The sequence below is a fragment of the Theropithecus gelada genome, chromosome 10 (genome assembly GCF_003255815.1).
Source record: "Theropithecus gelada isolate Dixy chromosome 10, Tgel_1.0, whole genome shotgun sequence".
Taxonomy (NCBI): domain Eukaryota; kingdom Metazoa; phylum Chordata; class Mammalia; order Primates; family Cercopithecidae; genus Theropithecus; species Theropithecus gelada.
Window position 1 is genome coordinate 9,136,034 of NC_037678.1, and position 14,047 is coordinate 9,150,080.

The window sequence follows — 14,047 nt, forward strand, 5'->3', positions numbered from 1 at the left end:
TTTCAAAATTGAGGGAGACAATTTTGAACTCTGGATTTATAAGTGAAAAGGAGAAATCAAATATGATTAAGTTGGAAATAAACCAGTCACGCACAGACTCCCAGACCAAATAGTAGCTTGTTGGTCCAACACAAATGAACACACCCAGTGAGTTAAGAAGGTAGAGGTTTTGACAAACAACTTGGTCATGGCTTTCTAATACAAATTAACCTGAATTCCTGCAACTGCTTTCTATACCAGGCTTTGGTTTAAAGCCAACTGGGAAGTAAGAAAGTCAAGCCTTGGTGGGCTGGGTGGGCCAGATGGCCTTCCTGCTCTCCTCCCCTGAGAGCTGGTCTCCTCACTCTGTTCAGAAATGACTGTGACCCATATCAGGTGGGGTCATTTGGGATCAAAGGAGGCAGGAGAAGGCAGGAGATAGAAAAGCAGCCATACTAAGGACAGGCAACAGTAAGTTCCAGGTTTTGCCTGGCCTAAACAATTAAGGATACTTTAAATCAATGTTTTTGTAAAGTGGAATTTTAAATTGTAAGAGATAAAAGACTTACTCCATCACTCAGGTCATGCAACAGTGGCTGCCAGCCTGATACAGTAGAAAGAGCACCAAACTGAATGTCAAAGGTCTAGCTGTGTGACCTTGAGGAAGCACCCTCACCTCCCTGAGCCTCAATTTTCTTCATCTGGGAAGTGGGGAGAATACCCTCTAGGACCGTTAATGAAATAAGATGATGTCAGCGTGCTTTGCCAGCAGTCTGCGAATATCGGGCAGAATTCTTGTTATGGATGGTTATTACCTGGTAATCTCAAACAAGAAACTGTCAGATGTGTGCACCTGTCACTGCAGCTTGTCTCAGCCTCAGATTTGGAACAAAGCATGGTCTCAAAAACAAACAAAAGGGTTTGTGCACATGAGGTCCCAAAGCAGGAGGAGAGAGGCTGGCCTCACCTGATGTGCTGAAGCTATTTATAACTCAACAGTGACAGCCACAGGGATGGGAGCCTCAGAACACACCCAGGAAAGGAAGAGAAACGGCATTTTGAAAAGGAAAATCCATTCCCCAGGCCAGATAACTCTCGAAGGCCTATCCCTTTCCCAAATCCTGAATTACTGATGGCTCTTAGAAATGCAAAGGTCTCACACTCAAAGTATACCTCAGTGCACCCACAACCCCACCACAGGCGGCCCTCCTGCTGCTCCCTGTACCCCATCTCCCAGGGTGAAAAACAAGGCCAGACCTGCTTTCCACATATGCCCCAGGGATGTTTGTGGCCTAGGCAAAAAGATGAAGCTCAGTCCTGCCGCCGTGGCCCCAGAGTCTAAGGTCAGCCACAACCAACCAGGCGAAGGGCCTCAGTGGCCTCATTTGACCCTCATCCTTTCCCTGCCTGGCCCAAAACTCCCCTCCCAAGGCGCCCCGCACTCCTCGCCCACACCCCTCCCCCACCCGCTCAGTAGAAGCCCCTCAACAGAATGGCTCCCGCGTGGACCTAGCAGCTGCGGCTACTCACACCCAGGGAGGAAGCCAGGTCCCCCCGGGAGGGGTAAGGTACGATGACAGTCCGCTACCATAGACCTGCACTTCCTAAACTTTGGTGTACTTAGAAAATAATAGGGGTGCGGTGGGGTGCTCCTTAAAATGCAAGACCCCTGTCCCGGTGACCGCAGACTGGGTGGGGTGCAGAAACCGGCATTTTAAACAGGCATCCCAAGTGACTCCGATGCAGGTGGCTCCGGGGGAGGGGCCCCGGAGCGTCATTTAAGTGACTGCTCCCGATCCCCTTCCGCCTCCTCAAACCGCCCCACCATTCTCTCCCGCCAGACCCACCGTCGCAGCTCCCCCCTGACCCTCTGTCCCCAGCCCCGTGGCCTCGTCCTCCAAGCTCCTTGTCATCCGGGCCCCATCCCCCTCCGCTGGACCGCTGGACCACTGTTCCCTGACCCCCAGCCTCCCCGGCCCCGCCCTCACGAGGCCCCGCCCCTGTGTAAGCCCCGCCCCCAGGCCCGCGCGGACCACCCCCCCGCCCTCACCGAGGCGCGCCTCGCGCGGGGGGTTCTCCATCAGCTTCTTCAGGACCAGGGGGAAGGACCCCGACAGGCCCCTTTCCCCAGCTGCGCGCCCCGGCCCCGGACCGGGTCCTGCCTGCGGGTCCACAGGCGGCTTCTTTCCGCCGCCCGCGTCGGACATCGTGCCCGGACTCGGCTCGCGCCCCTCGCCTCCCCCGCCCGCCCCCCGAGATGGGCCGGAGCTGTGCGACCCGCTGCAGCTGCCGACACGGGCAGCTACTGCGCAGGCGCCCAACGGCGCCCCCGCCTCCCTCCATCGCTACCCCGCCTGCGGACCGGCTCTGGCATATTAATTATTCATGAGGCCAGACCAGCTTCCCCGGATCGTGGCTCTGGATTGGCCCAGCCTGCTAGAGGGGCAGGCGCAGTTCCTCGGGTCCTGATTGGTCGGACGGCCGGGATAAGCTAGACACGTGCAGGGCCAGGTGAGGACCCCCGCGGAGGCCCCGCCCCCGCCGCCCCTGTGTCCCCTGATTGGAGCCTGCTGGAGTCTTTGTCGTGGGCCTTCCTCGGCGCGGTCCCTTCCCTCCTACCAGTGTTCCCCGCCTCCTACGAGTGTTCCCCCTTCACCGCCCTCTTCAGAACCCCTGCCCTCCGCAACCACCGCAGCCTCTCCCTCTTGTCCCCGACTTGCAACCTTCCAGACGCGCCACCGAAGAGGGGCGGGGCTCGGAGCGGCCTGGCCGGCCAAGGGGACCTATCCGAGCTGCTGCTCGCGCTGCGTGACCGCCCCCCGTGGGTCACGTGGAGCCGCAGCCGAGTCTGGTCGCGTGGGGTGGGGGCAGAGGAGGAAGGCGCGGGAACAGCCAATGGAGGGCGGGGGCGGGGCCCAGGGAGGTGCACGAGGCGCCGCACGTGCGGGGCTGCGGCGGGGCGGGAGGGGAAGGGAGGGACAGGCCTTTCTGTTCTGGGGACTCTGCCCAGGGTCGCGGGGCAGGGACGCAGAGCCCAGCCCGCACTTCGGCTCCCACGCGACCCAGAGGTCGCCTGAGGGCAGGACCGAGGACCGCGACCTGCCGAGCCGTAGGGATGGCCCGAGCAGGGTTGGCCGCCCCAGAGCGGGGTGTCGGGTTGCCCACGCATCCAGATAAACACTAGCGTGGAGGGAGCATCCCTGAGGCTCTGTCCTGAGCCAGAGCCCGGGTACATGCTTCCGCCCTCCCACTTACTAGTTTATGACCTTGGGAAAGTCCGGTTGCTTCACTGGAACTTGTTTCCTCGGCCATAAAATTAAGAGATTGGGCTAGATAATCTCTACAGTCCCAAACAGATGGGAAATTCTTTTCCTTTCTAGGACTCTCCCTTCTTTTACCTAGAAAACAAAAACAACCTTGACACCAGGTACCGATCCCACGTTTTGTGGGAGAACCACCTCCTCTCTTAAAATATAAATCCTCCTCGGGAGTTCTGCAGGAATCTGTAAAAATGTAATATGTCGAGCGGTACATAAATGTAAAGCTGCTCCTAAACAGCGCTCAGAACTTTGTACCCCTTTATAGTACAAATCAGACTCCGCTGCAAACCCAAGCAACATTAGACTCCCCGGTTTACTCCCGGAAGGCAGAGCTTGGCTTGTTTATCCAGCATCCCTGCAGTGGCCCAGCCCATCTAGCAGGAGGGGTTGGGGGGTGGTATAGTGATAGCCCTTGGTTCAGGGAGTAGACACATGATCCAAACACCCACAGCCAGCTAAAAGTTGTCAAGCTGATGCAATCAGAATTTTGTTGAGGCTGGGCTTGGTGACTCACGCCTGTAATCCCGGCACTTTGGGAGGCCGAGACGGGCGGATCACCTGAGGTCAGGAGTTCGAGACCAGCCTGGCCCACGGTGAAACCCCGACACTGTTGTAAGTACAGAAATAATTAGACGGGCATGGTGGCTGGCGCCTGTAATCCCAGCTACTGGGGAAGCTGAGGCAGGAGAATCCTGGGAAGTGGGAGGTTGCAGGGAGCCGAGATCGCACCACTGCACTCAAGCCTGGGCGACAGAGGGAGACTTCATCTCAAAAAATAAATAAAATAGTTTTGTGGGGGGTTGAGAAGGAAAAAGAAGTTGGGTAGCTGACCAGGCCTGGAAAGCAAGAGATTTGAAGGACTTTCTGTGGTGGTAGGGACAGGATGATGGGTCTGATTCGAAAATTCAAGCTCTCGCTGCCACTCTAACTGAACCTCAGTCATTTTCTGAATCTGATGCCTCGATTGTTTTACCTTTTCAGGCCTCCTTTTCCTTTTATGTCAAATGGAGTTGGGGCGGGCTTTACCTTATGGGGTTGTTTTTTTTTCTTTCTTTCTTTTCTTTTTTTTTTTTTTTGAGACAGTTTCCTCTTGTTGCCCAGGCTGGAGTGCAGTGGCACGATCTGGGCTCACTGCGACCTCTGCCTCCTGGGTTCAAGCGATTCTCCTGCCTCAGCCTCCTGAGTAGCTGAGATTACAGGCATACGTCACCACGTCCAGCTAATTTATTTTTTTTCTTTTTTTCTGAGACGGAGTCTCACTCTGTTGCCCAGGCTGGAGTGCAGTGGTGGGATCTCGGCTCACTGCGAGCTCCGCCTCCCGGGTTCCCGCCATTCTCCTGCCTCAGCCTCCCTAGTAGCTGATACTACAGGCGCCTGCCACCGTGCCCGGCTAATTTTTGTATTTTTAGTAGAGACGGGGGTTTCACCACATTGGCCAGGCTAGTCTCGAACTCCTGACCTCAGGTGATCCACCCGCCTGGGTCTTCCAAAGTGCTGGGATTACAGGCGTGAGCCACAGCGCCTGGCCTACCTTATGGGGTTTCTGTGAGCCAATTTGTGTAGGTGCACAGTTGCAAACCTTCAACAAATGTAGTTTTCATAATTTTACCAAAATTGTTGGCATATCCATTATCCTAGAAGTTAGTAGGTTGCTTGTGTCACTCTCTGTAGTGAAAATAGTTAATCGTGTACAGAAAATTGGTTGCATTGTAGAATTGTTAGTGAGAATTCTGTGTGTGGCTAAACTTAAATATCTTTAGGGGAAGCTAACCTAGACAAAGGGCATTTCAAGGAAATTGATTAAATCAATACAGGGGCCGGGCATGGTGGCTCACCCCTGTAATCCCAGCACTTTGGGAGGCTGAGGCAGGTGGATCACCTGAGGTCAGGAGTTTGAGACCAGCCTGGTCAACATGGTGAAACGCTGTCTCCATTAAGAATACAGAAATAGGCTGGGCACGGTGGCTCACGCCTCTAATCCCAGCACTTTGGGAGGCCGTGGCGGGTGAATCACGAGGTCAGGAGATCGAGACCATGGTGAAACCCCATGTCTACTAAAAATACAAAAAATTAGCTGGGCACGGTGGCGAGCCCCTGTAGTCCCAGCTACTTGGGAGGCTGAGGCAGGAGAATGGCGTGAATCCAGGAGGCGGAGCTTGCAGTGAGCTGAGATCATGCCACTGCCCTCCAGCCTGGGCAACAAAGGAGAGACTGTCTCAAAAAAAAAAAAAAAAAAAAAAGAAATAGGCCAGGTGCAGTGGCTCACGCCTATAATCCCAACACTTCGGGAGGCCAAGGCGGAAGGATCACAAGGTCAGATCAAGACCATCCTGGCTAACATGGTGAAACCCTGTCTCTACTAAAAAATACAAAAAATTAGCTGGGTGTGTGATGGGCACCTGTAGTCCCAGCTACTTGGGAGGTTGAGGCAGGAGAATGGTGTGAACCCGGGAGGTGGAGCTTGCAGTGAGCCAAGATCGCGCCACTGCACTCCAGCCTGGGCAACAGAGTGAGACTCTGTGTTTCAAAAAAAAAAAAAAATTTAGCTGGGCATGGTGGTGAGCACCTATAATCCCAGCTACTCAGGAGGCGGAGGCGGAGGCAGGAGAATTGCTTGAACCTGGGAGACGGAGGTTACAGTGAGCCAAGATCTTGCCACTGCACTCTAGTCTGGGCGAGAGAGTGAGACTCTGTCTCAAAAAAAAAAAAAAAGAAAGGAAACAATATAGGAAGCTTTTTTAAAAACCTGCTAGTTCGGCCATGAGGAGACTTGATTGACGGCTTAGAGTCATATCCATATAGTCTCATGGCTAATATGACATTATTGCTGGGAAGAAAAACCCATTCTCAAAGTATTAGAGGATGATTAATGATAACAGTGGAAGGTTCTAACACGTGTTTATGAGAAAGATGGGATGTAGTAAGAGGAAGTAAAGATTTAGATTTTCTTTTTTTAGCTGTAGTTATCCAAAATGAATAATGCCTACTCCAGTCATCTCCCAGCCTGGAGCAACTACCCTAACAGGCAAGTGATGCTGGTGAGAAGTGAGACTGGCAGGTTAAGCCTCCAGAACTTGGTGTTCATGTACTGACACTTCCCAAAGAGGGTTTTTTCCCCCTGGATAACCAGAGGGTAAATGATGTGTCACAAATGCTGCAGGAGCATTGTAAACACGTTCTCTATCGTGCTTAATTGCAAGCTGTGAGAGGTTAGCTACACTGCTAGTTTGCAGCATTAAACAGTGCCGTCCTGCAGGTGGGAGCCATTATGTTCTCCTCTTCATTCTCCACCACAGCGGCCTTTCTCCACGTCTGTCTCCTATTACTAAAGTGGGAATAATGGTGTGACCTTGCCCCATCTTAGTGGGGGTATAAATGTTGAGAGAAGTAGTTAGCTAATTTCCATAGTCTGTGAGCCTTACAAAGAAAGAAACAACGGCCGGGCGCGGTTTCTCACGCCTGTAATCCCAGCACTTTGGGAGGCCGAGACGGGCAGATCACTAGGTCAGCAGATTGAGACCATCCTGGCTAACACGGTGAAACCCTGTCTCTACTAAAAATACAAAAAATTAGCTGGGCGTGGTGGCGGGCGCCTGTAGTCCCAGCTACTCAGGAGGCTGAGGCAGGAGAATGGCGTGAACCCGGGAGGAGGAGCTTGCAGTGAGCCGAGATCATGCCACTGCACTCCAGCCTGGGAGACAGAGCGAGACTCTGTCTCAAAAAAAAAAAAAAAGAAGAAATAAACCCCTTAAGAAGAACATGTTATTACATGATTAAGACTTTAAAGGCTGAGAGATTAGAGAGGTTTTTCAGGGGGAAAAAAGAGAGAAAAAGGTATGATGTGGAACAGCGGCCCAGCCTGGACAACGTAGTGAGACCTCATCTCTACAAACAGTAAACAATTAGCCTGATGTGCTCGCCTCAGCAGCACAAATACTAAAATTGGAACGATACAGAGAAGATTCTCATGGCCCCTGTGCAAGGATGACATGCAAATTCGTAAAGCATTCCATTTTTTCAAAGAAAAAAATATTAGCTGAGTGTGGTAGTGCACCTGTAGCCCCAGCTATTCAGGAGGCTGAGGTGGGAGGATTGCTGGAGCCCAGGAGATCAAGGCTGCAGTAAGCTGTGATTGTGCCACACTGCGCTCCAGCCTGGGTGACAGAGAAAGACCCTGTCTCCAAACAACAAAAAACAAGAAACAAAACCACACTGGTTTCTTTAGGGAAGCATGGTCCTGGGACAGCAGTGACTTTGTGGGGAGACCCTCCTCAGTTGCTGACCCCGCCACATGCCCGTGGGCAAGCGACTTCTCCTAAGCCTCAGTTACTTTCCCTTGGAAACAGAGATGGATATGCCCACCTCACAGGGTGGCTGTGAGGATGACCTGTGATGTGTGATGCCAGGTGCCTGCCTGGCACGGTATACAGTGTGGAGTGGGTGGGTACCCACCCTTCCCCTCCAGTTCAAGCTGTGTTGGGTCAGGAGTAGAATTATTCTGGGTATGAGGACAAGGCTGCGGGCCTGAGGGTGGGTTTACAGTCTAAACCACAGACAAGATTGGATGTGAAATGTCCATTTTCCAGAGCTGGACGACTGGCTGTATATTCTAGTCATTACTGTTCCAGAAACCTGCTAACCAGCCCAAGCTAAAAACTTTGTTCAGGCCTGGCACGGTGGCTTATGCCTGTAACCCCAGCACTTTGGCAGGCTGAGACGGGTGGCTCACTTAAGGCCAGCAGTTCAAGACCAGCCAACATGGCACAACCCCATCTCTACGAAAATTAGCCGGGCATGGTAGCAGGCACCTGTAATCCCAGCTACTCTGGAGGCTGAGACAGGAGAATCACTGTGGAAGTTGCAGTGAGCCGCGATTGCACCACTGCACTTCAGCCTGGCCTACAGAGCGAGACTCCGTCTCAACAAAACAAAACAAAACAAAACAAAACCAAAACAAAAACTTTGTCAGTTGAGCATATGCAGAATAAGTGATTTTCATGAAGCCATTTTGCCAGTTTGGATTATTTTTACTGAAACTTGAAGTTTAGAGGAGCTAAAAGTCCAACACAGGAGCCTTTGGCCAGATACCCTATAATGATCTGTTTGGGCATGTATTCAGCGCCTAGTAGAACAGTCCCATTCTGTTTTCTGAGTTACTGAAAATGGGACATGGGCCTGGGATGTGTGAGAGCAGGAGGGTGATAAGGCTTCTTCCATTGAGCTCTAACAAAGCCCGGTTATCTGTGTCTTTTGCCCAAATCAAATGCAGGAGGGCACAGTGCTTTGTTCAGGGTAGTAACTCAGTAAAAATATACTTTTGTTTTTCTTTTTTCTTTTTTCAAAAAATTCCCACCCCATCGGTAAATATTTGTTGGCTTGCGTTGTTCTTGGTGCTAGTAGAACGGTTAACCAAACCTTTCAGAGCTAAGTGATAGGCATTTGGAGCATTAATAATGTTAAATAACAGTCACTGTGTTTGATTCACAATTGAACCTGGAACAGCAAACATGAGCCATCCTTCGGCAAGTCTGCCCGCACAAGCCTTGCCAGCAGCTCTCCTTTTTAGCCCACATGCCTGTGGCTGGGCTCTGTGGTTTGTACCTTGGTCTCAGTGTGTTCCAGGGGAGAAGTGGTGGGTGGAGGCTCTTCTCTGATTCTTGCCCTCCTCATCAGTACTCTCAAAAGTGCTAGTTTCCTGTTTGTCTTGCATTCTATCTGCTACCAGGGCTTGGTCTGCAAATGGAGAGCTGCCCGAAGAGTGCCCTTTCCAGAGAGAAGCCCTCACCTCTGCCCTCTGTGATGTCTCAGAAGCCGCTACCTGATAGCCATGGTTTCTGCAGTCAAAGCTGTGCTGGGAGGACAGAGGTGGGGCTCTGGAGCCAGACCCCCGGGGGCTGACCTCTGCCTCCACTTTAGTTGGCCCTTGAGCAACAGGGGCTTGAACTGCATGAGTCTACTTACATGTGGATTTTTTTCAACAAAAGTTACAATAATTTGCCTGCCTCTCCTGCCTCCCCTTCCACTTCTGCTACCCCTGAAACAACAAGATCAACCCCTCTTCTTCCTCCATCTCCTCCTCTTCTTCAACCTACTCAATATGGAGACAAGGATGAAGACCTTTACAATGATCCACTTCAACTTAGTTAAGAGTAAGTGTATTTTCTGTTATTATTTTCTTTCTTTCTTTCTTTTTTTTGAGACAATTTCGCTCTGTCCCCCAGGCTGGAGTGCAGTGGTGCTGTCATAGCTCACTGCAGCCTTGAACTGCTGGTCTCAAGCAATCCTCCTGCCCCAGCCTCCAGAGTAGCTCGGATTTCAGGTGTGCACTACCTTGCCTGGTAATTTTTAACTTTTTTGTAGAGACAGGGTCTCACTATGTTGCTCAGGCTGGTCTCAAACTCTCTACCGCTTCAGCGTCCCAAAGTGCTGGGATTACAGGCATGAGCCACTGCTCCCGGCCATGATTTTCTTAATAACATTTTCTTTTCTCTAGCTTACTTTGTTGTAAGGATACAGTATATAGGCCGGGTGTGGTGGCTCATGCCTGCAGTCCAAGCACTTTGGGAGGCTGAGGCAGGCAGATCACGAGGTCAGGAGTTCCAGACCAGCCTGGCCAACATAGTGAAACCCTGTCTGTACTAAAAATACAAAAATTAGCTGGGTGTGGTGGTGCGCACCTGTAGTCTCAGCTACTCGGGAGGCTGAGGCAGGAGAATCGCTTGAACCCCAGAGGCAGAGGTTGCAGTGAGCCGAGACCACGCCATTGCACTCCAGCCTGGGTGACACAGACTCCGTCTCCCCCCCCAAAAAAAACAAAAAACAAACAAAAAACAGGCTGGGCGTGGTGACTCACGCCTGTAATCCCAGCACTTTGGGAGGCCAAGGCGGGTAGATCACGAGGTCAGGAGTTTGAGACCAGCCTGGCCAAGATGGTGAAACCCCATCTCTACTAAAAATACAAAAATTATCCGGACACGGTGGTGGGTGCCTGTAATCCCAGCTACTCTGGAGGTCGAGGCAGGAGAATCACTTGAACCCAGGAGGCAGAGGTTGCAGTGAGCCTAGATCATGCCACTGCACTCCAACCTGGGCGACAGAGTGAGACTCTGTCAAAAAAAAAAAATACGGGCCGGGCATGGTGGCTCAAGCCTGTAATCCCAGCACTTTGGGAGGCCGAGACGGGCGGATCACAAGGTCAGGAGATCGAGACCATCCTGGCTAACACGGTGAAACCCCGTCTTTACTAAAAAATACAAAAACTAGCCGGGCGAGGTGGCGGGCGCCTGTAGTCCCAGCTACTCGGGAGGCTGAGGCAGGAGAATGACATGAACCCAGGAGGCGGAGCTTGCAGTGAGCTGAGATCGGGCCACTGCACTCCAGCCTGGGCGACAGAGCGAGACTCCGTCTCAAAAAAAAAAAAAAAAAAAAAAAAAGGGTATATAATACATATACAAAATATATGTTCATCGACTGTTGATGTTATCTGTAAGGCTTCCCATCAACAGTAGGCTATTGGTGGTTAAGCTTTTGGGGAGTCAAAAATTATATGCAGATTTTGTACTGCATGCAGTGCAGCATTCCTAATCCCCGTGGTAGTCAAGGGTTAACTGTATTTCTTGGTGATCTTGGGCAAATTATTGAACCTCTCTGTACCTTGGTGTCCAAAGTAAAGGAGTCCATTCAGGCACAGTGCTAGGACACCACCTGGCCTATAGCATGGGCTCAGTTAAAGTTAACTCTACTGTAATTCCTGCGTGGATTGTTCTGGGGATACCTCATTTCTCCCCACCAGCCACTTCCCCAAGAATAGTGAGTGTGGGGGGTCCTTACAGACAGGGAGATGACAGCATCACTCCTCTTTATGACTGTCAAGGCTCTGCAGGCGCTCACCTCGTACTCCTCTCCCCTTTGCTTGCTTTCTGCAGCCATAGTGGCCTTTTATTCCTGAGACCTGTTTTGTCTTTCCCGTCCCAGGAAGGGCCTTTGTGGGTGCTCTTCCCACAGCCTGCAAGTTCCTTGGGTAGCTGGCTCTTCCTCACCCTCTAGGCCTCCAGGCCTCAGTTCAAATGCCTCTCCCTGGGAGAGGCTGGTCCTGACCACCGGCGCCTCCTGCCTAAACACAGCTGATTGTGTCTCCCCTCTAGAATCCAAACACCAGGGGAGCAAGAGTAGAGTTGGTTTCATTCACTCCGGGCTCCGCAAGCATAGCAAATGCTCTGGAAGCACATGATGAGTGGCTGGGCGACCAAGAGCTACCGCCCGAGGCATGCTTTCAGAGCCCAGAGAACCCTATGGGTAGGCACGAGCCTGGTGTCAGGAGGAACTGGGTTTGAATCCTTCAACAACTGTGTGGCCTTCCCTCTCTGAGCGTTGATGTCCTCATTTGCAGAGTGGATGATCATACCTTCCTTACAGAGCCATTGCACAGATAATGACATAGGAGCACGCAATACAGTCCTGGCACATGCTCAGGAGATGGTGGCTGTCAAGTCAGGAGCCCGTCCTGTAGCAGCCTAGCCATCTGGAAGGAGCATGCCTCGACACTGCCGGCAATGCCTGGCACTTGGTGAGAATTTGTTTCTCACATTTCTCTGAAGGGGTGGGGTGGGGGGCAGGTAGAGAAGAAGGCTCTGGGCTCCTAGGGTGGCAAGGAAGAAGAGAGGGACTGGCCCTGAGGGTAGCCAGTGTCTCTGAGTTCATTTTCTCAGAGAAGAACAGGGGAAATATACCATTTAGAAGGAGGTAGTGAGGATTAAACGAGCTAACATGTCCAGCACGTAGAAGGCCCTCTCCCCTATCCTCATCCCTGAAAGCAAACTCCTCAATTTCTCAGTTTTGCTCTGGCTGTGCATGGAGGCAAACACAGGGCCCTTTACTCAGGCCAAGCTCAGGAGAGCCCAGGCTGCACCGAGTCCACCCTCTTGGCTCATTTGTCTCAATCCACCAAGAGGATGACACCAAGGCGCTCTCTTCCTGTACCCCTGCCTCTGCCCCAGCAAGTCCTGCTGAGATCCTGCCTGTTATGAAATGGGGCTGTCCTGTTGCATGCAGGGCAGATGGCACGATGCCTCTAGGAGCCTCAGCACGTGTTTCCAAGGAGACAGCTGTGTGTGTGTGTGTGTGTGTGTACGCACCAACTTGTAACATCCAGTTCTTCAAAGGAAGGTGGAAAGAAGGGAATGAGGGTCAGGTTGCAAGTGGGATGTAGGTAGAAGGCGCACGATGCCAGGCCACGCTGCTGTTTGCCTTTCACAGAAAAAATCAGCACGGCACCTCATGGTTTGCAGACACTTTCACCTTTCACATGGGATAGCTCACTTAATCTTGGCAACAAGCTCGTGACACAGATACTCTTTTCTGCTTTTTAAAGTTTGGAGATGGAGAGAGGGGGGCAAGTCCCAACCAGTGGGTTATAGAATTAGGATTTGTGTCCTGACTCTGATCATAAGCCCCCTGCTCTCTTCCCAGGGCCATGCTGCCTTGTCCAGAAAGGATTCTAGATCAGGAGTGCCCTAGATGGGGATGCCACCTGCCCAGCCCAAAGCAAAGGCCTTGTTCAGCCTTCGAGCTGTATGTTCAGGCTCCATAACTCCCTGAAACGGAGGCCTGAGCGACTGGAGATGACAGGAAAATGGGAGGGGTATCTCTAAGCATAGCCAAGGCCCCATGGGAGAGGGAAGGATAGGGTATAAAATGCTAATCATATGATTTAGAGACGCGTGTCTTTCCAGAAGCTGGAAGAGAAAGACGTGAGAGCTGGAGTGAGCAGTCTGGAACAGAATCGACTCTTGGAAAAGGATCCTTGGGAGACAGGGTGGGAGTGAAGACAGGAAGAGTGGTTTTCAGGATTTAGGTCCCAGGGACATAGAGGGGAAACTGAGTCAGGGCTTGGGCTACAGACCCACCCTTTTGCTGGAAATGGATTTCTCTACCAAAAGGGAAATTGTTTGAACTCATGACCTAGAGTGAAGGCTACCAAGCAGCCATTGTCGCTGGAAACCAAGGGAGTCTGGGAGCTGATCAATTCTGGCGGAGAAAGTCTGTTTATCCAGGGACAGGAAAGAGGGAAGGTCTACATGGACTGGGCTGGGAGGCCCAGGGGCAGCATTAGGGAGAGGGGCTCCAAGTCTGGGTTTCAAGGGGCGTCATCGAACTAGAAAATGAAATGAGGCAGGGTGCAGTGACTCACGCCTGTAATCCCAGCACTTTGGGAGGCCGAGGCAGCTGAATCACTAGAGGTCAGGAGTTTGAGACCAGCCTGGCCAACATGGTGAAACCCGTCTCTACTAAAAATACAAAAATTAGCTGGGCGTGGTGGCAGGTGCCTGTAATCCTAGCTAGTCAGGAGGCTGAGGCAGGAGAATTGCTTGAATATGGGAGGTGGAGGTTGCAGTGAGCTGACATTGCGCCACTGCACTCCAGCCTGGACAACAGAGTGAGACAATGTCTAAAAAAACAAACAACAGGCCAGGCGCGGTGGCTCAAGCCTGTAATCCCAGCACTTTGGGAGGCCGAGACGGGCGGATCACGAGGTCAGGAGATCGAGACCATCCTGGCTAACACAGTGAAACCCCGTCTCTACTAAAAATACAAAAACTTAGCCGGGCGAGGTGGCAGGCGCCTGTAGTCCCAGCTACTCGGGAGGCTGAGGCAGGAGAATGGCGTGAACCCGGGAGGCGGAGCTTGCAGTGAGCTGAGATCCGGCCACTGCACTCCAGCCTGGGTGACAGAGCGAGACTCCGTCTCAA

At 52.1% G+C, this 14,047-nt stretch overlaps 1 protein-coding gene and 1 non-coding gene across 2 annotated transcripts in view; one reads left to right on the forward strand and one right to left on the reverse strand.

Moving 5' to 3' along the window:
* Nucleotides 1-2,614: 2,614 nt before the first annotated feature.
* Nucleotides 2,615-14,047, reverse strand: part of LOC112633199 — a 14,572-nt gene continuing 3,139 nt past the window's right edge. Inside the window, 3 exon segments of the mRNA XM_025399645.1 lie at nucleotides 2,615-2,827; nucleotides 3,025-3,159; nucleotides 10,161-10,385. Of these exon segments, the coding sequence (XP_025255430.1) occupies nucleotides 2,615-2,827; nucleotides 3,025-3,159; nucleotides 10,161-10,385 (573 nt within the window).
* LOC112633939 lies at nucleotides 7,212-7,318 on the forward strand. Its single transcript, XR_003121688.1, has one exon. It is a non-coding gene; the product is annotated as a U6 spliceosomal RNA (small nuclear RNA).